Below are 25041 nucleotides of genomic sequence, written 5' to 3' on the forward strand. Positions count from 1 at the left end.
TTACTTTTTTCCCACGAATGACTTGTCGTCCCAGCCCTGCCTGTTGAACAAGCTTTGCCGTCATCTTCCCTGGTCTGCGGAGCCACGCCCTGACTCCGCAGAGTGAGGGGCATCAGAAGACAAGCTAAATGGCACCCCTTCCTCTCTTCACTGTGATTGTCTCCAGAGCTGAGGCCTGGAGGCCACAGGGAGGATGTTGGTGTTTCCCTCCATACCTTCTCTCAGGTTCCCCACAAGAGCCCTTGGACCAAGATGCTGTAGCTGCTGTGCTGTCTCAGTGGAGTCAGCGTGTGGGTATAACATTTCTCCTGCTTTCATTGCACAGATTCTCCAGCTGTGTATCGGGAACCACGACCTGTTTATGAGGAGGAGGAAGGCCGATTCTTTGGAAGTTCAGCAGATGAAAGCTCAGGCCAGGGAGGAGAAGGCCAGAAAGCAGGTGAGCAGGTGAACTGCCGTTGTCTCCTGGTGGTGGTCTCGGCCGGGAGGTAAGGAGTGGTCATGGGCTCACAGGAGTCCTTTGAGCACGGATCTGCCTACTCTTATTTTATTCCTGTTGGGTCTTTTTGGCTGATGAATAAATGATGGTGGGACGTCAGCTCTGGAAATGAGGAATACACTCTAACAGCATATCTCAAAGGCACATCCCTAGTTATTTCTCCAGTGAATTGAGTGAAGTGTGATTAATGCACGTTGTGGGCAGAGATAGCCAAGCCCACATGTATCCACCCACCTATCCACCCATCCATCCATCCATCGTCCATGCAGCTAAACTTTCATTCTTTCTGCCTGCCTGTCTCCTGTGCCCAGCCTTCTCCTTTTCTAATTAGATGGTGATGGAATGCAGGGCGGCATCTCTGCGCCCACTGCTGGAATTAGACTCCGGCCGCGCTTCCCCATTGCAGGTCAGCCCAGGCGGCACATCGCCCACAGCGAGAGGTGCCAGGAGCACGTTATCAGCAGCCTGGACGATCTGCATCATTGTTTTCTACTCTTAGACCTTTTTGACTCACCGCAATCCGCACAGCTAACCTGAGCCCCGCTGCTGAGAAATATCAATCATGGCTTTGGATGAACTACTAGACAGAGTTGCAGCAGCTGCAATCGGCTGCCCTTAGGACTTGCAGGCTTGGAGGGGTAATAATTAGTCTGTGTGCAGCTCTCTAATTTGGGTCCTCCGACGAAGCTGGCTCCCGGCCCTGAGGTTTAGAATGAAATGCCCAGTGTGATCCATTGTGCTCTCGGCTCCGTCTCTGTGCTCTCGGCTCCGTCTCTTTGCTCTCTGAGATGGCAGGCCACAGATGTACTCTTCGGGATGCTTTGGGGTGGGGTGGGGGGCAGTGGAATGGATTTTGCTGGACAAAGAAATGCTCCTGGGCCAGCACAGGGTCATAGTGGCAACTTCAAGAAGAGCCCTCTCTGACCTCTTTGTCAGCAGAGGAAAGCTTAGAAGTGAGAGATCTGATCACGGCAAGGAGTGTGTAAGCCTCCAGGCTGTGCAGAGAGTAGCTTGAACACACCCCTGGACCTGCACTGCCTGTAGGATGGCAGATGCGTGTTCCTGGCATCTGGCAACCACAGGTCAGGGGCTCCATGGCCCAGCAGTACAGACATTGACCTTGGAGCCAGATGTGAAACTTAGTGTGTGACCCTAGTGATTGACTTACCTTCCAGATCTCGGTTTTCTTATCTGTCAAGTGGAGCTAAGTATCTCTCTTCTGTGTCTCAGATCAGAGGACACACTGTACCTGAAGGTCTTTGTGAGCTGAAACCGCTTTGCAAACAGGAGGTCCCTTATGATGGGGGTGGAGGTCTCAGGGAGGGTGCAATGCTGAGAGCAGAAGGGAATTGTAGACTTTTTTCAAGTGGAGGATAATGGGGATCTAGTCATCCACCTAATGGAAATTGTAATATGATGGAAATTAGAGAACAAATCGGCCAGGCTTTTCATTGACCTGCAAGAGGAAAACTGGAGAAAAATTTACTGTATTTTATTGCTTGTCTTTGCATTATTCCTTCGAGGCCCAATGCATTTTTATGACTTACTATTTAGAAAAAGCAGCAATCTTAAAAATCTTGTGTTTGGGAGAAGATTGAAGCAAGAAGTAAGTAATTAAATGTGCTTTAATTATTTAAGGAAGAAAATAGTGCAGTGGTCACTTCTGGCTCCTGCTTTCTGAACTCAGCTAGAGCCCTAGGATCACAGAGAATAGCACTTGTCCTCTGCTTGTTAAGCTCGGCGTGTGGCCCAATTAATACAGTGATCCAGAAGGCAAGGGAGGCGGCAGCAGCTTAGTGCTGGTGCCGTAAGGATCAGGGCCGCGTCCTCACTCCTCCCCCCGTGCTCCCTCCTGTCACAGGCCTGGCTCAGGAGTTGCTTTCGCTTGAGGCTGTGGGGGTCTGTGCCTGGCTGCCGCCGCCTCCTGCTGTGAAATACGATGTGTGAGCAATTGATGCATCACACGGATGATTCCATCTTCTCCGAGGGTCAGAGGCAAGAGTGGAGCTACTGTTGATGAGATTAGAGGTGTGGGAGGGGTCTGTGTGGATAAGAAGTGGCACGGTGGCTCACGGTGGTGGAGAGGGACACGTGGTCTCCTTGGGGAGAAGGAGCCTGCATTGTGTCCTGTCAGCTGCAGGGCAGAGCCACTGGGGTCTCAGGCACGTTGGCCAGGTAGCTGTTTCCGTACCCAGCGTGTACGGATGCGCCCGTACATCCAGGTGGAGACTGGCTCCGTGTTCTGCTGTTTGTTCATTTACAACTAGATGATTTTTCAAGAAGCACGGCTTTCCACTCTAGAGCTGGTTTAGAAGGATGGAGGGTGGTGGGCGAGGAGAACGACACTGGTACCTAAAGTCCAGGGAAGAAAAGGGTCCCCAGAGGGGAGACCCTGGGCACTGGCTGTCCTCAGATCTGTGGCACAGCAGGTCATGGGCCCTGTGACCAGCGGCCGCTCGTTCCCCCTAGATGGAGAGGCAGCGCCTCGCTCGAGAGAAGCAGATGAGGGAGGAGGCTGAACGCACGAGGGACGAACTGGAGAGGAGGCTGCTGCAGATGAAGGAAGAGGCAACGATGGCCAACGAAGCCCTGGTGATTTCCAAGGGGCTGGGTCCTGGGAGGCTACTCGGACTCCCTCTGGTTCTGGAGTTAGGCCCCCAACTCCAGAATTAGGCACATTTACTTTGACATTTTGGCTTAAAATTATTGTCTTCCTCTCCGCCTGTGTTTCCAGGAGCAGATTTAGATTGAGTTCAACCTCCAAGTGCAGGCAGACTCCACTCACTGTGGGTCACCTTTCCCGCAGGGTGTCTCAGCCTTGGCCTGCCCCACCTCGGGGCCAGGTCATCCCCTGGTGGGGGCCATCCTGTGTGTTGAGGGCTGGTTGGCCGTGTCCCTGGCCTCTGCCCACTAAATTCCCCTATTTGTGACAATCAAAAATGTCTCTAGACATTGTGACGTGTCCCCAGAGGGCACAGTCTCCCGTGCTTTTGAAGCACTTATCTAAAGAGAAAGAAGGACAGAGTTAAGTTGGGTTTCTCCCTCATAAAGTGTAGCCTCAGCTCAAGTGGGTCCCCATGGAGGGACCCTGAAGGGCCTTCTGAGAAGTTGAAGGGTGTGGCTTGGGGACACTCAGTGGCAGGGCCCCAAGGAGTCCAAGACCTTGGTCCTTGCTGACCTGAGTGTCTGAGGCCTGATCGGGGCGGGATGACAGGCACAGGACTCCTGTTCCCGCTGAGCACGCTCTTTTCTCCAGATGCGGTCCGAGGAGACAGCCGACCTGTTGGCCGAAAAGGCCCAAATCACTGAGGAGGAGGCAAAGCTCCTGGCACAGAAGGCGGCAGAGGCCGAACAGGAGATGCAGCGCATCAAGGCCACGGCCATCCGGACAGAGGAAGAGAAGCGCCTTATGGAGCAGAAGGTGCTGGAGGCCGAAGTGCTGGCGCTGAAGATGGCTGAGGAGTCCGAGAGGAGGTCAGCATGGGGGCGGGGAGGCCCTGCACTGGGGCAGAGCCTGCTGGCAGCTGCTGACCCATCTCCCAGGCAGGGGCAGAGGCTCCTTCCCGCACAGGCCGGTGGGGCTGGAGCTGGACGGGTGCAGGAACCTAGTTCTCCTGTCCAGTGGACTCTGGTCGGGCTGTGCCTTTGCGATGAGCCCCCGCCTCTGTGATGCTCGTGTTTGCAGGAAAACCATCGAGCTTGTCCACAGGCTGCTGTTAGCTGAGGAGACATGAGGAGGCTCTTCTGACATTTACAGAATGTGCTTCTTTTCCCTTTTGGTTTGAGGGGTGTGTGGGGAGACAGCAGCTATTCACCTTTAACGCTTCCCTGAAGATGGGAGGGGAGGGCAGGGTGCCCTGGCTCACGACCAGGTCGAAGGATGGGACTGTAGTCTGTGCTTTTCAAAGACAATTGGAAGCTCTGGGCTGTGCTGGTTCCGCAGCCGTCAGACAACCCTGGCTTCTTCCTCGCGGCACTCGGTCTGTGGGTTTAGAACACCTGAATTTGGCTTTTCACTGCCAGGGTGCAGTCGCTACAGTTTCCTCTCCATTCTTTGCGTGTCATTCTGGGAATACGGTTCCACGTTTCCCGCCCTGCCCCAGGCTCCTTTCTTTCCATGTGCGGTCCCTTCCCTGTGAATGATGTGTGTTGGGCTGGGTCCCCTGGGTCCAGTGTCCTGACGAGGCACGAGGCCCTCAGCGACGTACTTATCTTCCTGCCCGAGGAGGTTGTTTCACTTGGGGGTCGTGAAGAATCAGTTCTTTCACATCCTGCCCTTTGTGATCCAGTATGACACCTTTGCCCAGCCTACTCTCACCCAGAAAGAAGCAGAGGAAGCTTCTAGCTCCTCCCCTGATTTCCCTCCCCCTCCCCCAGTTGCAAAGGTTCATCCTTGTCTCTTCTGGCCACCTGCTTCACTGCTCTCCCAGTTTTGATTTAAACTGGAAATCAGTTGAAATGAACAATACCTGGGAATGTTGTTCCTGCTTCGGAAGTTCTGATTTCATGTAAATCCTCCTCCACCCCCCAACCCCCGTGCTTGTTTGCCTGGTCTGGTGCCACCCTCAGGGTTAATCCAGCTCCCTCCTCTCCAGGGGTCAAGGGGGAAGAGGGGTCTCTTTCCTCCTCCTGTCATCTTCTGTGGAGTTGAGGGCCCCTTCTCTCCTTGCAGGGCCAAGGAGGCAGATCAGCTGAAGCAGGACCTGCAGGAAGCCCGCGAGGCAGAGCGAAGAGCCAAGCAGAAGCTCCTGGAAATCACCACCAAGCCCACATACCCGGTGAGCCTGGGGCTGCCAGCCGCGCTGCTTCTCACCTCGTAGCGGTCCCTTCCCTCCCAGCCCTCCGGTTCCCCTGGTGGGGCCTTCAGGGCGACTGTTAAGCAAACGCATGGTGGAGTGAATGGTGCAGAATGTTCTAGGGCCTTGAAAGAGAGATGGGACGTGGGGAGGTGACTTGGTTTAAGCAAAGTAACAGAGGTGGGAAGCAAAGTGGTCCAAGGGGTAATAAATGATACCATTGACCATCTTATAGGGCAGATGGTGGGAGACGTAGATTGGGGCCATATTTTAGACGACCCTCTGATCTGGGAGAAGAAAGTCCTCAAAACAAATTTAACTGCCTCCCTTTCTGCTTCAGGGGTGGGCACGCTGGGTCCAGAGCCTTTGTGGCCTCTGGAGGGGTGGGTGGTTGACGCAGCAGTGCCCTCTGTTCTTGTGGAACCGAACCTCCTAATCAGATTTCTCCTTCGTAGCCTATGAACCCACTCCCAGCCCCGCTGCCTCCTGACATACCAAGCTTCAACCTCATTGGTGACAGCCTGTCTTTCGACTTCAAGGATACTGACATGAAGCGGCTTTCCATGGAGATAGAGAAAGAAAAGTACGGAGCCCCCTCCCCTCCCCTGTGCCCCGCGTGGGCAGCCTGGCACTAACTCCTACAAAGGTTTGTTCTGTCCTCACCCACCGGGAGAGGAATTTCCTAATTGGAAATGAAGGGCGACAGACCAGCATTCATCTTCCAGGATAAAAATGACACATGATTGGTGATCCGGAGTTTATAGTTACTCCAGAGCTCACCTGAAGTCTAGGACTGGCTGTCAGAGGTCTCCAAGCCAGTCAGACCGCTGTTCACGTGGTGGTCCATGGTGGTCGTGTTCTAACCTGGTGATGCGACACGTTTCCTAGTTGTGTTCTCTGGCGCCTGAGCTCTGTGGCGGGTCCCATGTCTAGAACAAGGGCGAGAGAGAAGAAACTCCAGCTCAAGGCTGAGGAGGGCAAACGGCTGGGGCTACAGTCATCTTGAGCAGCCCTGCTGCGGGATCCGCACTTTGAGCCCAGCGTGCCCTGAGCTGTCTTCCTCCTTCACTTTATGGTCAGGGGACGTGGCTCTGAGATGGAAGGGAGCCCCACTGCAGAGGGCACCTAACCGAGGTCCCCTAATCAGGGCCATCGGTAAATCGGCCATCTGTGCCATGGCTGGGCAGGGAAATGTCACAGTAGCTACCAGGCACGAGGTGCCTGGGTGACAGGGTCCTTTATCTTTTATCTCATTCCATTCCCACCAACTGACTTCAAAGGTAGGTTTAGTGTTCCCATTTATAAATGAGAACCCAGATTTAGAGCATTTAAGGAGCTCACCCAGCACCCCACAGCTGATGAGGGACAGATCCGGGGTTCAGCGCTTCATCCGTCTGACTTTGCGGCCCATGTGCTTTCACCTGTTTGCTGTCCTCAGGTAACCCTGTCCGTGTCCAGCACGGGCAGCCACAGGCCGGGCAGTAAGTCTCTCTGGGCTCGTGTCCTGAGGATAGAGGGACCCAGCGTCTGTGTCTGTGGCACCCCCAGTCCCCTCCACCCGTGGTGGAGTTCCCCTCTACCCTTCACTGTTTTCTGGGTGTGCTCAGCCCCTCTACCCTTCACTGTTTTCTAGGTGTGCTCAGCCCCTCTACCCTTCACTGTTTTCTAGGTGTGCTCAGCAGTACATGGTTGTGTGATCAGGGTGAGGCTGCTTACTGCTTTTTCACAGTTTATGTTTTCTTACTCATTACCTGTGCGCACCAGGCACCACCCGTGCATGGGAATCACTGCAGAAGGTCCCTTGTGTCTGTGATGCCCAGTTTGCCTGGCTGTGCCCGTGTAGCTGGACACCCTGAGGATGGTTTCCTTCATAGATAACCATGTGTGCTTGTAGGTGGTGGTGGGCATCTTTCTATTCCTGGTGTTTGCTGAGTGAGCTTCTGTCATCTTTAGGAGATTATGTCCCAAAACAAGTAGGGATGTGGCCATGGCCTATCAGAAGAGGTCACTAGAATGGAATTACTTCTCCGAGAAGGGTTGAGACAAGATTGTTTTGGATGCCAGGAGGCTTGTTTCTTGTGTTGTTTTCTGTGTAGAACTAAAAACTATCTGTTATCCATCACAACTGGTATGGGAGTTTACTGGGCTTTCCTGCACTTCCTTCTGTTTAATCCCGACCACAGCCCTGTGATCATTATCCCTATATTATGGATGAGGAAACAGATGCAGAGCAGTTTAGTGACTGGCCCAAGCTCCCATGGCCCGCGAGTGGCCAAGCAGAGATGTGAACCCCAGGCTCAGACCCTGGGTCCCAGGCCACGCAGCGTGTGGGTCTGGAGCCTCTCGGCCGCGGTGCGCCTCACTGTTTGCCAGACCCCCTGATACTCTGTCCTCTCTCTGGCAGAGTGGAGTATATGGAGAAGAGCAAGCACCTGCAGGAGCAGCTCAACGAACTCAAGACAGAGATCGAGGCCTTGAAACTCAAAGAGAGGGAGACGGCCTTAGATATTCTGCACAACGAGAACTCTGATCAGGGCGGCACCAGCAGCAAACACAATACCATTAAAAAGGTACCGAGTCTCTTGTCTTTTGCTGAGTAGGACAGTCGTTAATGAAATGTGAGGTTGGCATCTGGTCTCCTCAGTAGCCGAGTCATTAGACTGTTGTCAGTTTTTATATGTACTTAGTTGAGGAATTTTTTTGACTCACGCCAGAAAGGGAATTTAATCTGCCAATGTCTGTGAATCCATTGACTCGATGGAAGGGGAGCTTGTGTTAAAAGCTCTGATGAAATGAATCATGGTTACAGGACAGGTTTTGATCCATCATTTAGCAGTGAAGCAATTCTGTCTTTTAAGCCGAGGGGAGTTCTGCCCAGGGAGCTGCCTTACTTAATGAGAAAGCAAAATGAAAGGGAGGCTGTTGAGAATGGACTCTCCCTCTCGTCTTTTTGTGTTTTTAAGTGGCAAGGACTGTAAAATTCTGTTCTTGATTTAGAAACCAAATTCTGAATTTTTAACGTTTTTCAGACTTCAAAGGGAGTATCTAGAAGAACCTTAATGTTTTAAGAGATGAGACTTCATTTATGTTGCTAACAGTTTCATGTCTTTCTCCACGGATATTTTGAGCTTTCAGCATTTTGGAGGAAGTTAAATTCCATACTATCAGCCCAAGAGTGTACATCTCTTACGCTGGGCAAAGCGGAAAGGTCCTCTCCTGCCAGGTGATGTCAGCTCCTGTCTCTTCCCCCAGGACCAGGCTAACACCCGTAAAATGGGGGTCAGTAAGACAAGGCTCTTCATTGAGTTTAGGTGGTGATAGTTAGATGTGTTTCACTTTGTACGCTTTAGCGTAGTCTTTAAATTGATCTCCCAGTTTGAGAACTGTCTGTTTTCAAGAGATCTGTATCTACCTGCCATCGTTGAGGGGTACAGTCGGGATCCCTGCATCCTCCCTCTTGACTCCGGTTAGTATTGGCATCGAGTAGAGAATTCCTTTTAATAGCGTGACCTGGAGGGAGAGACCTTTCCACAGTCCACGTTCTTCTTTCCTCCAACTTCTGTAACTTACCGGGTTTCCCTTCCAAACCAAATTCTGAAACAGTTAGCAAAGGGGAGCTGGAGCGAGGCCTCAGCCAGTGAGCATAGAGAAAGAAGGATGACTGGGCCAGTGAGCCAGTTGGGCCTCACAGGAGCTGCCTCGGACCCCTCCCTGCCCCACTCGCTCCCCTGGGCGCCGGGCACAGGCTCATCTTTGCCACTGCTTCCGTGAGCCGGGCCCTCGACCACAGGGCCCTGGGGTGCTGAAAGCTGGGGAGACCCGTTTCCAAGCCATAAAAACACACAAATGAAGTGACTTGTCACGATTCAGGCCTGTCTGAGCATTTTGCAAATGGCACATGTGGCATTGTTGATATCACAGGGTATGTTTTTGTTTTTCTTCATTTTATTTTGCTGGTTTAGCCTCAAGCCCAAGGCAGAAGACCTATCTGCATTTGAGCCCTCAAAGTAGGTTATTCCCAGGTACTCTGTATGTGGTGATGGGACTGACCTCTGTGATACTAACCCCTGCATGAGCTTGCCTGTCTCTGTCCCCGGGCCGTGCCGAGCCCTCCCGAGGGCAGGTGGCGCCTGGGGACTGGCCGCAGCATGCTTCGAGTCTGAGAGCAGGCATCCGCCCTGTGGGGCCAGAACAGCCTCCAGGGTCCGGAAGGCTGCCTCGTTCTGAAGAGCATGTCCTGGGGCTGTAGGACCAGCCGTCCTTCACATCTTGTGTCGTTGTCGGGCTGGGGAAGGTCATGGCTTCTTGTCCGGTCAGGTCTGTCTAAAGTCCTTTGTCTTGGTGGCGTACTCCTTAGATAAATAACCCTAGCATGGAAACGGGGTCAATTTGGGTGTTCTTAAGACTGGTGCCTTTAAAACGAGATCAGCCTCTGACAGCCTCTGAAGACCCGCAGTCATACCTGGCGGCTTCTGGTCGTGGGATGAAGGGGCTGCCCGTGTTCCCTCATTTTCTCCTCTAGAGCCTCCCTTTCTGTACGCATCTATTCTCTTTTCAAGTACAGCAAACCAATAGCACAGGGGTCTGATACGCAGTCAGGCTAAGCGGACTCTCTGTTCGCCGGCACACTAACGGCCACCTCTGCCTGGGCTTCTCCGCAGTCTGGGGCACGGTCGCAGTCGGCGTGAACTCATGTCGGGACAGAGAAGTCTGGGCACCCAGCAGACGGGTAGTCAGTGCTCGTGGAGCGAATTAATTGAATAATTGCTGCTTTCCTTCTGCAACAGTTCATTATTCTCCCAACAGGCCTAGGCAGTGGAGAGAATTTATTAGGCCTCTGCTCCTCGCCTGCTCCCCAGTAGTACCCCCGCCAGCAAGCCCACCCACACCTGACAGTCACATGGGATGTGTCCTTCGGTGTCCTCACCGTGCTTTCTGCTCCTAGAATAAAATAAGCCCATTGGAAGCTCTGTGCGAAGCAGTGCGATCTGGCATAGGATAGGTCCTATTTGTGGTTGTTATTAAAGTCCCAGGTGGATCTCATTAGAAGATGGATTCGATCTGTCAGTGGTTCCAGGAACCCGTGGCGTGAACCACAGTTTGCATGTGACACTTTTGTTTAGCAGGCTCCTGTTTCTTCAGCTTTCATACGGCACGCTGGCGCTGAACACGCCAGCACCAAGCGGTGCATGCTCCACGCCGGGCAGGTGTGAAGAGCACGGAGTGGGCAGGCCAGGTGGCACCTCTGCTCAAGGGATCACCCCGTGGCACCCAGAGGACCCCGGGGCGGCTCCACTGTGGCTTCCTGGACCCCGTGGCAAGCACAGGGGCACGCAGGAAGTCCCTTTTTGTCTTAGTCTGTGCTGTCAGATACTCTCTGCATGTGACCGTCCTGTTCTACCTTTATATGATTTCACCTCTCTTCTTTCTGTAATGATTCAGAACGCTTAAATTCTTCAGGGACCCAGTTCTGACCGTCAGTTCTCACTGAGCTGTGATTATAGACAAATGATGTTTGATTTATAGTCAAATGTGTACCGCTCCTAGGACATGCACAGAAGCCTTTTTTTTTTCTTTTTTTTTAGTGTCTTGATGTGAACTTGTTTTCAAAGTATTCTGCCAAGCTCCAGTTAATCAAGAATTCTGATTAATCAAGGATTAATAAAATGGAGTTGGCTCTTAATACAGCTGGACTTAGTATCACCAGATTAAATAGTGGCAGCTTTTGCTACACGTGAAGTTGGATGCACTTTCCACTTTCTCGACTTTGGTGGTCCCTGTGGCCAGTGACCAAGCCTGACAGCCAGTCACCTGCTGTGCTGGGGCGGCTCTGGCCTTGTGCCTGCTGTGGTCTGGGCTGAAGTGAGCCTAGCTGATGAGAAATACCACGGCGGGCTTTGAAGTGTGGGCGCCTAGAATGTCAAGGGCACAGCTCCATCTAGAGAGTCCGGGATGAGAAATGCAGACCGGTGGTGAACTGGAGAGTTTCCATTGTCCTGAAACTTGTCATTAATCTTGGTTCAAACCAGCCTGCATTGATTTTTGTTTTGTTTTTCATGTCTTTTGATCATAGATTTCTTCAAGGAAAGACTGGTTCCGCTACCTCCGTGATCCAGGTGTACTCCTCCCCCTTGCTGTCTGTCCTCTCCTGCCTCACCTCGAGGCCGGTGTCTGACCCTGACTCATCAGGACCCTCCAGGGCTGGTGACACTTAAGCTAATTACAAGGGTTTACCCACGGGTTACATGGGAATGCTGAGAGGCAGTCCAGTTTTCTTCACCAGGGTTGCCGCTGCTCTGCCACTTACTGTCTCTAAAATTCTTACCTTCTGTTAAGGGTCAGTGTCCTCACCTGTAAAAAGGGAATAAACAGTTCGTTCCCCCACCCCACCCCAGGATTGTTATGAGAATTTAGTGAGTTCACTGTAAGGACTCAGCGAGTGCTTAAAATTATATAAAGAAACGAATCTGCTTGTGAGCCTGGGCTGAGGGACGCACCACAGTTACGTGCACAACTTGTGACACGCGTATACAGTAAGTGTTTTAGTTTCCGTGTGTTTAGAGGTAAAAACTTTTAAAACTCCAGAATGAACTCCGCTGACTGTACTATCTGATTTGGATTTGCAAGGGTGTATTTTTCTCCTCCTGCTAATCTTAACGCCACATTTCAATTTTCTCCCAATCGATAATCAGTACAACTGGTTTGGCATTTGCATCAGAGTCCCAAGCGGTGCTAGTGATCAGAAGCTGCCCTTGGGAACGTAGATTTGTGGCATTCTCGGGGGGAGTGACCGTGACATGTATTCCTGGACTCTGGATCTTGTAAGCGAGGGCGTGGGGTCTGGCAGTGAGGCTGGGGGAGGGGGACACGGTGTCTTGGGCTTGAACCTCTTGCCTTCAGAGCCACTGCACTGATGAAGTGGGTGGTGGCCAGGTGTGACTTAGCTGGGCAGCACATTCTGGAGGTGACAACACGTTCGCAGCCTTCATGCCCTCTCAAGGGACAGCTTCACTCCTCAATTCTGGGCTGGTATGAGCGCCAGGAAACTTGTCTTTGTTTTTGTGCCCGTGGTCTCTGACGAAGCAAAGGATTTCAAAGGCAGTCGACAAATGAGAAATCCTGTGGGTCATAGAGCTTAGAAAGCTTATTTTTTTTCGTAAATGGTGTGAACCATCGAGGTCTAGCTGTGGTTTCCGCTGGTGGAGGAGCAGGAATGGGGAGCCTCGACATTTATCTGAAGCTCCAGCCGCCTCTCTCAGATCGGGAAGACATAAAAGTTCAATGTCATCTTCAATTTGCATGGACTCCCTTTGGAGATGCAGGGCTGGCCGAGTCAAGTGGAGCACTTAAAACACCAGGGAAGTGATAAATCACAGAGCGAGGGTGAATAAGCGTGAAAGGCGTCTCCCACAGTTAAAGCAACCAGCCAGGCCTCCCTTGTGACCTCCATCAGCATCGCCTGCCTGGACGGGGGCAGCTCCACAGGCTGCGCTGCCCGTGTGGTGAACACATTCAGCACCCCCAGACCCCGCTCAGGGACCCACAGGGCTCTGCCTGCTTCGGAAACCCTGCGATGTCTGGTGGAGCGTCCCCTGCCTTGGCTCCCTGGCTCCAGAACTTTCCCTTTGTGAGAACAGGGCAGATGTGGTGGGGGAGGGTGGAGAAGAAAGGGGAGCAGGAGTGGAGTGGGGAGCAGGGGTCAGCAGAGGCACCAGGTGCGGATGAAGAACACAGGAGAGAGGGCACTGGCTCCGTGGGAAGCTCGGGGGAGGCGTCGCAGGCATGGGCTGGTCTCGGGGCACCCTCCTCCTGGTCGTGAAGCCTGGGCTCATCCCTGAAGGCTACTCCCACCTCACGCAGACCGAATGTCCACGCGCCTCTTAACTGTCGAGCGCTTCCAGTTTTCTTGCTTGTTCCTGGTAGCTCCCTAGGTAGAAGATTCTACCAGCCTCTTTGCCAAAAGACCACGATCCAGTCCCTCCCTTTGGTTGGTGGGCTTTACCTGGTCAAGCAGTTGCCCTTTGGGAGGCGTTGAGGAGTGTGCAAAACCTGCCTCTCCCTTCTAGGGTATTTTACCACCCTTTGGAAGTGTCTGAGGACATTAGTGGGCCTGATTGGTTGCAGTAAGACATCTCATTTGGTCCCTCAGCACTGAAGATACGTTTCAGTGCAGCATTCCTCCAGCACCTGATTTGTCACTGCAACAGCGGGAGGGAAGAGTCGGGATGCAAACTCATTCTGCAGGCTCGAGGTTCTATTCTTATGATCCTTGCTGTGATTTCCCTTCTGATATTGGCAATTTGAAATGACATCGGTCTATCTGCCCCATTTCCCGAAGGTGCTCGTTCAGAGTGCTCTGTGCCCATCAGTTAGCCTCCCCCTGCCCAGCGAGGTGAATCAGGCCGATTCGTCCATTTTCCAGGTGGAGGAATGAAATGAGGCCCTGCCAGCATCACACGGGCAGCTCGAGACATGGGCAGATACCGGTTTCCAGGCATCATTCTGCCACTTTAGGTCCCTAAAGGATTAATAAACCAAAGGCACCCTCTGGGTTTTCCCAGGCATATTTCTCTCTAGAGCAGATATAGTAGCTGATAGCAAATTGGATTTGTTAATTGTGGTGGACTCGGCCCTTCATCCCACCTCTGCTTAGGGATAAGTGTGTGGACAGCTCTCTCCCCGTGCACATCACCAGATGGCATTTGGGTACAAGCTGTCAACTAGCAAGACAGCTGAATAGCTTAATCTGACCCGTTTATAGCAGCCATCCCCCCTCACCGGCCCTGCCCCCTCAGCTTTGATTTGGAAGCGGAATGTTTATCACACCCCAAACCAGAGATTATGTTGGAATTTGCTGCTGCTGGATTTGGCTGTCACCTTCCTGCTCCTGGTGGAGAATCTGCCTGTCCTTTTGTATCTGCGCCCTCCCCCGCTCCTTCGTTCTCAATATGTAGTGGTTGAGAGGAAGTGTAACATGATTTTAGGGCTTGCATTTCAATTCCACTGCATTTTTATGGGACAAGCAGAGTCTCAGCGCCTAGAGTTATTAGGTTAGTATCTAAAATGGGTTCAGCGTTGTGCGTCTTTTTGTTTAAAATGAATTAGACTCTCCCCCACCCCTTCTTCTCTTCTCCCGCTGGGATGAGTGGATTGAGGTGAGGCCCCCAGAGACCAGTTGGAGGAATCCTGGCGCTCTGATTAGTTTTCTTCTCCCAGCTTAATTGTAGGGCTTCTTCTCCCTCATCATTGATAGCCGAAGTGGCTCTGTGTCCCGCCCACCCCCTTTTGCTTTAGGAACAAGATTATCACAGTGTGGCCTTGTGAATCAATTTCTCTGTGCTGATGAAAGTGTAATTCATTCTTAATCAAACAGCCTTGCTGCTGCAGGCTCTGTGCCGGAATACATTTAGTTATTCTGTCTTCACTTTGGGAAGCAATCCCTCTCAAAAGGACTTTTGGAGGAGAGCTGGAAGGAGGGAGCTGGCAGCCAGCCTGGGGCTGTGGTTTTCCAGCAGGGGGCACTCCTGGGAGTGAGGCCGGAGGAGCTTCGTAGCTGGAAGCCTTCACTGCAGAGCAGGCCAGGAAGGATCGGCGAGCCTGGTGCTGGCCTCGGTGCTTCCAGGCTTGCTGTCTCTACACCCTGGGGCCCTCTCTCAGGGGCAAGCCAGGTCCTTGTATCTAGACGGGCTGCCTGAAACCCTCGCCCAGTGAGTGGGATCCCGTGAGTCTGCATATTGTTTGCATGCCCGGGTTCAGGAGAGGCTGCCGGTTACCAAGTCCTTCCCTAGGGTTGGAGGAACCAGCCTCCTCTCTTTTTAAGGAGACAGAAGTGTCTCCCGAATCTGATTCATTAGCTGGTGGAGGTGTCTGTTCGGTGATACTGCACACAGCTCGGGTGGTGTGAAGAGGTCTCGCCCTGCCAGGAGGCTCCCCGTCCTGCCCTTGCACAGCCTGGTGGCCGTCACAAACAACGGGCAGTGTGATGGGGAGGTGGCTGTGGGGGAACTCTGCCAGGCTGTGTCTATCAAGGCTGGGCAGGAAGAAGGGGCCAGGCCACAGGTGGACCAGAGCCCCCCCAAGACAAAAACCACACCATACAGATATGCAGCCGAGAAAGAAGAGGAAGTTTGTCTCCTCAGAATGGAGCTGGATTAGTGACAGACTTGAACAGCCGGTTCAGTCAAGAGAGAACTTAATTCCTCCTGTATTATTCACACGGCGGATTTTAATCAGATGTGAGGAGACAGCTGCAAGAGAGAAGCGGGTCAGTCCCGTGCCTGGTGAGGAAACTTCATGTTCTTTTGTCATCTTCAGGGAACTGGTGAGAGGAACGTGGGGTGGAGCTCCCGGAGGGGCTGGATGCGGCCGCCAGGACTCCCTGGCCGCCTCTGTCTGGACCCAGGGGGAGTTTTGGACGGTGCGGGGCAGGCGTGGCCACCAGTCATGCTCGGGCAGAACTCTACCCGTGTGTCCTCAGAAGGATTCAGAGAAGGTGGACCAGACTTGACAGGTCCCAGAATGAGGCAGCCACTGTCCAAGAGGCCCTGCTTGTCTGTCTGCGTCCTGAGGCCTTTCTGCTTCACCACCTACTGAAATTCGGAGTCCGCCCAGCATGGCAGCGTGGTCGTAGAGCCACGTTCTGTGCACCTGGGGAGTCCCCCATGGCACCGCCCCAGTCCTGGAGGTGCTGCCCACCCGAGCAGTGGGTCTGGGGTGATGACAGGTGTTGCTGGATCACCAAAGGGGCTGCAGGGTGGTGGGTGGCCCTTGTGGCTGACTCCGGCTCTCACCGTGTGGCACCGCAGGGTGCGAGGCCCAGGGTGGCGGATCATCTCTATGGTCCCTTTGCCACGCTGTGCGGAGAGCCAGGCCCGTCCCTGAGCAGGAAGGTGTACCGAACGCTGACGTGGCTTGTACACCTTGGGGTAGGAGAGGGTAGCGGGAATCCAGGATGCTTGTGAGCCGACTTCCAGGAGTCTACGAAGACGACCTGCAGAGGCCGTTCCCTTTATGAAGGGCTAGCTTTGTGCCGTTTCCTCTAAGCCTTCCCCTCCTCCTTTAGGGATACCTCCTGCCTGAGGCTACACGGTCAATGTGACAGTCAGTGAGCTTTCTAGAAAGAGCAGGTGGTGAGGGATCCCACAGGTGAGGGGAGGGCTGGGGTGTGGGGCGGAGCCGGGCCGGGAGGGCAGCTGGCAGTGCCTGAGGGGGAACCTCCCTGCCCCTGGGCTTGAGTCCCCATGTGGAAGAAAGAAGCCCAGGCTTCTCCCCATGGACCGTCTTCACTGCCCAGCTCCCCGGCCTGTGCTCCAGCATGAGCAGGTCCTGATGCCTGAGATGAGGGACGCTGTGGAGGTAGGGCAGGCAGAGGAAGGGTTCCGGCTGCGCCAGTCAGCTCGTGTGGGATTATCCTCTGATGACGGGCTTCCTGTTGGAATTGGAACCACCACAAACTGTACAGAAAGGGTGAAAGGCGGGGGCGGGGCAGGCAGGTCTGCCTGCGGGCCGAGGTGGGACGCTCCAGTGCCCTTGGTGTCAGCAGCCACGTCCGCCACCTCCGTCTGGTGGCTCTGCCCATCCCTCCAACAGCCTGGAGACCATGGTACTGTCTTCTTGCCGAGGCTGCGCGTCCAGGGTGCTCTCCTGCTTCTGCACGGCCAGTGTTCGATCTCGCGTCGCACCTCTCCTTGGGCTGGGGTGCGACTGCTGCTCTTGTGAGATAGGAGGTCAGTGCGGGCTGGGATCCAGGGCAGTGTGTTGCCCACCCGAAGAGGGCTTTGCCTCCCAACAAGCACACGCTCAAGTGACTGGAGTCTGGCGCTGCCAGAGCTGCCAAAACCCTCCACCGGCACCTCGAGGGGATATAGCCAGCACGCAGCTCCGCTAGGAGGATCCAGGAATTCTTGCAACCATCATTGTACAAACGGGCAGGAGGCTCTCGGAAGCCCCCACAGCCCGGGCTCCGTGCCTGGGGAAGAGGCCAGGCCTCTTGGGGGCATCTGCTCTCCCTGCCTCAGAGGCTGTGAACCCTGCCTTCGCCCTCACCCCTCCGAACCTGCCCTCTGCCCTGCTCCCCCTGGAAGGAGAGGAGTCGGAGCTGGGGGAGGGGCGATGTGACACTGCTGTTAGTAACACCAGCTGTAGCGTTTCACCGCGCGCCAGGCACGGCACCGAGCGCTCTGTAGAGTTTCTGTCCCTCCGCACGTCACCCTGTGAGGCAGGGGCTGCCACCACCCCTGCTTCTCGGTGGGAACTGGGGCCAGACGGAGTCAGTGACCTGCCCAGGACCACCCAGCCGCCCAGGTGGGCTTTGGGTCGGGCAGTCTGGCCGTGCCTGTGAGTGACTCAGTGTATGGAAGGAAGGGCTGCGGCAGAGGCCCCGTCCCCTGCAGGTCCCCTGGACCCTGAGGAGCCGGCCTGAGGTCTCCCCGGGAGTGTGGGAGGAACCCGAGTGGAGACACGGGGTTTCACACCTTTTGATTCACTTTTCCCCCAAGAGCCTTTTTGTCCCGGTGGCTCTCTGGCTGTCTTTCTTTCTTCCCCAGTTACCATCCTTGTTCCCGTTATCACAGAGCACGTAACTCCCGGCCCGTCTCCTCTGCTTGTGTTTAGGGAGAAACCCATCCTTCTAGAGGGAGTTCCTTTTCAGCAAAGAAATGAAAGGTTTCTCCACTCCCGTTGGAGCTGGGCTTTCCAAAGGGTTTCTGAAATTGGTTCCACTGAAAAAAAGAGCTCAGATGTCTCCTTGCATTTAGCTTGTTAGTCAGGAACTTCAAGGCCAAAAGATTTGGCAGGGTTTAAAGAGCTGGCTCTCAGCTGCCTCGTTTTGAGTGTACTGATGCTGCGTGTCTTTGATGGTGAAGTGGTTGGTTTGGAGTCTTCTTCCCCCACCCTGTGGAGAGCCAAGCTCTCTTTGGATTCAGGGACTGCCAGAGGTTGAGGGAATGGGCCAGACCATCTAGCCTGGCCCCATGGTTTAACTCCAGAGAAAAGCGGCTCAGAGAGGTCAAGGGTGTCCACTGAGGCTACACAGCGAGGTGGTGACAGAGAACTAGCGCCTGGGCCTTCTCAGCCCCAGGTGGAATTCTCGACTTTCCCCTGCATCTCACCATTTCGTTATTGTTATCACCTACATCTTATTCACTCAACAAACTGAGCTTCTGCTATGTACAAAGCACTAAGCTAAGTGGTTGGAGGGTATGAAGATGAACAGTACGCACTCTGTGTCCCCCCTCCCTGAAAACACTCCTTAGCAAAATCCCAGAGCTGGATATGGAGCACACAGTCTCACCCAAGTAAGTGATTTCAGGAGTAGAGCAGGAAGCAGGGCACTGGGGGTGCGCCCGTGCCAGGTGCTTCTGTTTGGGGAGATCCTGGGAAGGGGCCTCCCGAGTTGGGGGATTGGGGTTTGGCAGCCCGGGAGGTCGCAAACCCTAGTTAGTGCTTTATCTGCCAATCCGAGAGCTCTACCGCCAATCCTCCCTCTCCCTTCCACGTCTTCTCAAGCTTGTGCCGCTCAGGACAGCATTCCTGGGAAGGCCTCACAGTTTCCGCCCAGAGCACCGCCCCATGTGCTGCGCCCTCCCTGCCTAAACCAGCCCTACCTGGAAAGCCAGTTGCCTCCCAGTTTGTGGATGGAAACCCCCTCTCAGCTGCCAGGTGACGGGCAAGTCTGCTTTGGGGCCACCTGGGGAGCCAGGAGTGGAAACGATGAGCTCTTCCTCACCTGACACAGGCCTGCCCTGCCCGAGGCCATGTCTCCTTGCCCCAGCAGCGTGCCCAGGGCACGAGGACTGAGACACTTGCATTGCTGAGCTGGCCCTCGAGCCCTGAAGCGGATGAGCACCCAGGCTGGGACCAGCACGGACAGCACAACAAGAGGCATCGTTAGAGACTCCTTTGTAGACGGGGATGTGAGAATCTATTAAAATGCCCAGGGTTCCCCTGCCCTCCGTGAAAAGGCGACATTGATGACATTTTCCTGCTGACATGCTTCTGCCCACCAGTCATCCCTCCTGGCACGTCCTCATTTGTCACCTCCTAATTTGAGTTCCTGGGCAAATCTGGAAACTTACTTGGGATTGACCACGAGCTTCTTGAACATCTACTTGAACCGTCTTCCCTTTCACTCCCAGCCACCTTTGAGTTTAGTCCGGGAGGCAGGAGGACAACCTGTTGTGAAAGAGCTGAAAGCCAGCCCCCCTTTCACTTTCTTCTCTGCTTCCTTGCAGCTCACCCTGCAGAGCGCCAAGTCCCGAGTGGCCTTCTTTGAAGAGCTCTAGCAGGTGACCCAGCCACCTGAGGACTGGCCACTTCTGCTTGCAGCACTGATGGGATGGGCCTGACATCGAGGGAGCCGTCCGTAGGCGGGCTGGATGGGGGCTTCCTCGGAGCTCTGGAGCTTTTCCTGGCTGAGCGGAGAGCCCAGCCCCCTTCATGTGCAATTGCCTTGAACTATGACCCTGCAGAAGTATCTCTCTTGGGGTTCTAGTTCTCCTGACCTGAGTCTTTAAATTTTTTTGAGTATTTGTCTTTCCTTACCTAATGTGGGATTCCGTGCTTCCTTCGTCCAAAGCACCCTGGGGTGTGTGTCTTACTCTCCACTGCTGACCTCCCAGCCCTGTCTGGGAAGTGGCTGTAGGAAGTGAAGTACACAGGCCCCCTGGAGACCGGAAGGCTGGTGGCATCCCTCCCCCCCCCCACCCCCCAGGGTTCCAGAAAATTCATCTCCTTCACTGGTGAGGAACTGGCATGGGAAGAAGTGTGGCCGCCCAAGCCCAGGCCCACAGCAACCTGCCTGCTACACGTCATTGGAGAGTGAGCCAGGCGATGGGTCCTCGGCCTAGGCACCCCTGAGGTAGCGCTCTGGCTGCCAGCTGGTGGGGAATGGGAAAGGCAGCTGTGCCTGGGGGAAGACCCGGCAGAAGCTGTGATGAAGGGCTGGCTGCCAGCAGAGGGCCTGGGAGGCCAGCAGAGCCGTGTAGGAACCTGCACCCTACAAAACACTCGCTGCCTTTCTTCTGCCACCTCAGACCAGGGTCCAGGAGGCAGGCGGGGCCCTCTCCAACCGTAGCCTCTCTTGCACGTGGCAGGCGGGGTGGGGGGGCTCCCCGTCACTCTAGTCAGCACCTGGCAGCCCAGCCATGACCGGGGTCTCTGTAGGGCTCTGAGGCCCCGACACCCAGTTCCACTGGCCCCAGTCTGCCTCGTTGATCTGAATCGTCTTTCCTGCCGGCCACACGCCAGCAAGGCTCTCCCCACCGTGGCTGTACCTGGGCCTCCTTGGCTGTTGCCCTCATCTCCTTGAGAGCCCTTCGCCTTATGTTCTCCCCTGAGCCACGTGAGGGAGGGGATGCAGGTGACCCCTCACAGTCAGTGCTCTGCACCTGCTGACACGCGACCCCCGGCCATGCCGGGTGGCAGCAGGTCACAAAGCCACCCCATGGCCCATACTCACTCCTTGGTTTGGGGCCGCTTTCCTGCCCTTTCTTCCTCCATGGCTGGTGGTGCTGCTGTGACCCACCAGGCCATTCACACCCTTCCGATGAGGCTGCTGTGCATAGCCGGGGATAAGTGCTAACCAGTGAAAAGAAGTGTATTAAATGAAGGCGTGGGAGGGCCTGGAGATTTCCCGAGGGCAGAGGTGGCCTCTGGCAATCCTGTGTGGTTTTGAGAAACTGAGAAGCTCGCAGAGATCCTGCCAGATTCTGTGGTCAAGCTGACCTAGTGGTGTCCTGGGCTTGCCGCCACCTTCTTGGGTCACCTTGCACGGTGTAAGCCAGCCCTATGTGTCCCCCCAGCCCCTCAGGACATGCAGGGTGGGACTCCGAATCTGGACACTAAGCATGAACGGCTGTAGCTGGAAGGTTCCCTTGTGTCTCTCTGTCCCGCCGAGGCCTCTTCCCCTGAGACACGGTCCCGGCGGGGCTCCTCCGGCCGCGTTTGTAATGTAAGGTCTGACAGTTGTGAGGCTGTTTCCTCAGGCTCACCACCCATCCCTGACCTGCACATTTAGTCTGTAACAGTGGCTGTGGGCACAGAGCATGGTGGTCATTCATAAAAATGTTGTCAGGCTTTGTTTTTTTATTATTTAACTGCTGTGTGTATGTCTGAAGTCTGGGAAATGCCGAGCCATGCAGCCACAGGGGAGCCGGCTGGGATCTGAGCTGTGGAGGGAGCAGACTCTGGAGGGCCGGCAGAGCCTGACTCCAGCAGGGACAAGGCAGCTCTCCTTGGGGACGAGAGCTGGCAGATACCTCCCAGAGATGAACAGGCGGAGAGGATGGCGGCCCTCAGAAATATCTTGAGCCCCATTGGAAGAAGGAATGAAAGCAGAGCTTGGTTTTCAGGGCGTGTGCCAATGGCCGAGGGGACTGTGTGATTTGTAAGTGAATGAGCTTAGGTCTTATTAAGTAAGGAAGCCCCCGACCTCCATTGAGAGCAGGGCCCTGCCCGGACTGTCTCCTTTGAAGTGCTCCTGATGGTCCTTGGCCAGAAGCACCGTGCTGGTAACACTCAGCGAGGCTGCGCTGGCAGCCCCTGGAGGGTCCACACAGGGCACCTCGTTGATCTGATTGAGGCTCCACCTCAGCCCCAGCGGCTCTGTCCTGTGCTGTCCTCACAGTTATTCGCGCACCCACCGGGCCCTGCTGGACAGCACCCCGCGGCACTACTTAACGCTTCCTGAGTGATTGCGTTCTGTAGTCTTGGGGACAGGTTTCTCTCTCCCTTTCTTTTCTCTTTCAAATCAAAACCGCAAGTCCTGAGGCTAACAACCTGCGACTGGCTAAGCTTCGCCTGCTGGCAGGGCTGGGGCCTGCAGGCCCCTGGAGGGGGCGGCCTTGGCAGGGAGATGGCCTCTCCCAGCCGCCCCGGGGCCAGGCTGGCCCCTCTGGGCTTCCAGGGAAGCTCCATCCACCCGTTTTCAAAGACTTCAAACCATCCTTCTTCCTATGGGGCCTCCTGTCAGGGCCACACCAGGGAAGGCTATTTTCTATTCTGGGGGGTTGTTGTAATTTAAATGATTGTTTTAATAAAAATTCTAAGTTGTAAAAAGTTCGTCTTGGGCTCCCTCAGTTTGCTTGTTGCTCTGGCCATTGAAGTGGTGACTGGGGTTGGGGGGTGGCGGCTCCCTGATGTCCGGGACCTCAGCTCCAGCCCCACGTCTTTGGTGGTGAAAGGGTCCCCTTTTCCGGGCTGACGACAGCACCGCGACTGTGCCTTCACCAGGACACCCCTCATGCTTCCCGTGAGGCAGGCCCTGTACTGGGTCCCAGTCTCTCCATGTCCTTCCCACACCCCTCGCCTGTCCTCAATTCTAGACCTGAAAACTAGGGCACCAGACTGGGCAATCGCTCCAGGCACTCCTGCTCTGGAAGACGGGGCGTGGGCAGCATGCAGAGCCACTGGGGGCCCAGGCACAGCCTGCAGGACAGATGAGGCCCCGCTGTGGTCACAGGGCCACATGCCATTCACACTTGGAGTTGGGAACTACTACTGCAGAGCTTTGGGGTTTTTTTGCTGGTTTTATTGTTTTGGTCAACGAAAGTCCTTTATTAAGACCAAAACTACTATAGGATAATTCTATCCCAAATCACGCAACCTAAAATAGAGATTCAGGTGGCACAATGTGTTCTCAAGACTTCTGAGGGTCCACAGGGCTGCCTATCAAAGTACACAAAACTTTCCAAGAGTTTGAGTTAAATATAACCAGCTTTTTATATATTTTGGAAAGATATGAAGTTGTAAAACTAGAGAATTTTGAAGTTTTTAAACAATATTTTGTTGGTTTTAAATGTATAGAATTAGTAACTAATTCAACTTTTTGTTAGATGAATAATATGAAACTGTTGCGTTTATTTCTTTTAGCTGAAGTATAGTTGATTTACAATGTGTTAGTTTCAGGTGTGCAGAAGCTGCTGCGTTTCTTAAACGTAGGTTATGTTATTTTCAGTGATTGGAAATAGTTTTATTTCCTACGTAGTCCAAGCTAGAGAAAATACTTTATAAATACTGGTCATTTGAAGCTGTCCAGACAATATTTTTACCTGACTTTTTTTTAAAAAGCCAACTCCTGACCCCCAAGAGATAGTAAGGCTCTCACAGATCCCAAGGGCTCCATTCAGTGGGGTTAGAATGAATAATATTGATATTTGGGTATTGGGAGACAGGTTGAATTCTCCTCTGCTTTTTTTGGTTTGTTTTTAGTTCGTTTTGGCCGTGCTGTAAGCCCAAAGCTGCAGGCCGGACCTGGGTGTTTAATTGTGGCATTTGCAGCCCGGCCCCATTAGGTCCTTCAGTGGCATTCCTGCCAGCACTTCATCCTTTTCTGTCGTCCTCGCCTGAGCTGAGCACCTGGCAGATGTCCCCAGGGCTGCCCACCCCAGAAGCCTTCGCTTTGGAGGAGCGGGTCGGGAGCCACCCACGTATAACAATGAGTTGGCAGCCGGACTCTGGGGGGAAAGGTATCCGTGAGAAGATTGCTGCAACCATGTCTAATCTAATCTCTTGAGCGTCTGAAGAAGAGAGTCGAGCCGTCTGTGTGTTCGTCTCCGTCTCAGACAGCCCAGGCAGCTGAGACAGGCCAAGGGCTCCTCTCCCCTCCCGGGCCGCGGCGGAACTCCCTGGCAGCCTGTCATTACTGCATTACAGCAGGATGCTGCGGCCACAGTCGCGGCCCTGGTAGGGAGTCCAGAGCTTGCTTACACGGAGAAGGCTCAGGGCTGTTCAGCACTGCCAGGACCTGAGCTGACTCAGAAGAACCCCCACCGGGTCCCCTCCCGGTTCCCACTGGATGCCCATTTCCCACTGGGGTAGTAGCCCCAGAATAGCACCTGGCATGTTGCCTCTGAGCCAAAGAAATCAAGACATCTCCTGGAGAGGTCCGCAGCCGGAGCTGCATGCTTGCTCTGTGCCTCCCGGCTCCCCCTCTGTAACGAGGGTTGGCAATGATGCCTCTGGGTACCTCTGAGATGTTGTCAGGATAACATGAAGAACAGACACAAAAAACACTCAGATTTCTAAGGAAAAAGAGATGAGGATGTGTAGCAGTACCACCGTTATTTACAGGTAACAGAAGCAGTACACATGAAGAAACATGAAATCTTTTCTTTACACCCAGCCATGCGGAGGGCTAAGGAAACCACATAGCTGAGGGGCTGGGCCCCCAACTTGGAACTCAGAAAGACCTGGTTTCAGTCACTTAGCGGCCATATGATCTAGGCAAGTCACCTAAGTTTTGGGCACTGCAATCTCTTCATCTAAAAGGGGAGTTTTATAGGGTTTTGTGGGGATCGATCATGCCTGGGAAGCTCTAAGCCCAGTGCCACAAGGGGAAGGTGACTCTCTCTGGATGCTTCCTTTGGAGGGGTGGGGGGCTTACAGGAGGAAGCAGAAAAAAAAGCAAGTGGACACCCAGAGGAAGCCCCAGGTCAAGAGGGACCAGGCCCCCCTGTGGCCCCCACATGGGCCCCATCCCTCCACCTGTACCAGGAGCTTAATTACCTGCATCTGGCCTATTTGTCCTCACTGTGTTTGCCCAGTGCCAGCTGCAAAGCCCAGGAGATGATAGATAAGCCAGGCTGGGGCTGCCTGGAAAGGATGTTCTGGCTTTGTCACATTAATACCTGCTGCTCAGGTCAATAATTTACTGGCGGCTCAGGGTGGGAGAGCGGTTGGGTGGGCAGCCCTTGGCCCTGCACCTGGAGCAGCTCCCTGAGCCCGTGGGCACCTGGCCCAGAAAAACCC

The 25041-nt window shown here is 54.2% G+C and overlaps 1 protein-coding gene across 3 annotated transcripts in view; it reads left to right on the top strand.

Moving 5' to 3' along the window:
* Positions 1-22353, top strand: part of NF2 (NF2, moesin-ezrin-radixin like (MERLIN) tumor suppressor) — a 72139-nt gene extending 49786 nt beyond the window's left edge. The window contains exons 10-17 of one of the 3 annotated variants that reach the window (XM_024767961.1): positions 326-439; positions 2969-3091; positions 3756-3973; positions 5172-5277; positions 5751-5878; positions 7700-7865; positions 9258-9302; positions 19527-22353. In XM_024767961.1, coding sequence (XP_024623729.1) covers positions 326-439; positions 2969-3091; positions 3756-3973; positions 5172-5277; positions 5751-5878; positions 7700-7865; positions 9258-9293 — 891 coding nt within the window. In that variant the 3' untranslated portion in view covers positions 9294-9302; positions 19527-22353. Of the gene's footprint in view, positions 1-325; positions 440-2968; positions 3092-3755; positions 3974-5171; positions 5278-5750; positions 5879-7699; positions 7873-9257; positions 9371-19526 lie in introns of those variants that run through there. The other 2 variants (XM_024767960.1, XM_024767962.1) reach the window with 2 other exon arrangements.
* Positions 22354-25041: the final 2688 nt, after the last annotated feature.

The sequence above is a fragment of the Neophocaena asiaeorientalis genome, unplaced genomic scaffold (assembly GCF_003031525.2).
Source record: "Neophocaena asiaeorientalis asiaeorientalis breed wild unplaced genomic scaffold, Neophocaena_asiaeorientalis_V1.1 scaffold828, whole genome shotgun sequence".
NCBI lineage: Eukaryota > Metazoa > Chordata > Mammalia > Artiodactyla > Phocoenidae > Neophocaena > Neophocaena asiaeorientalis.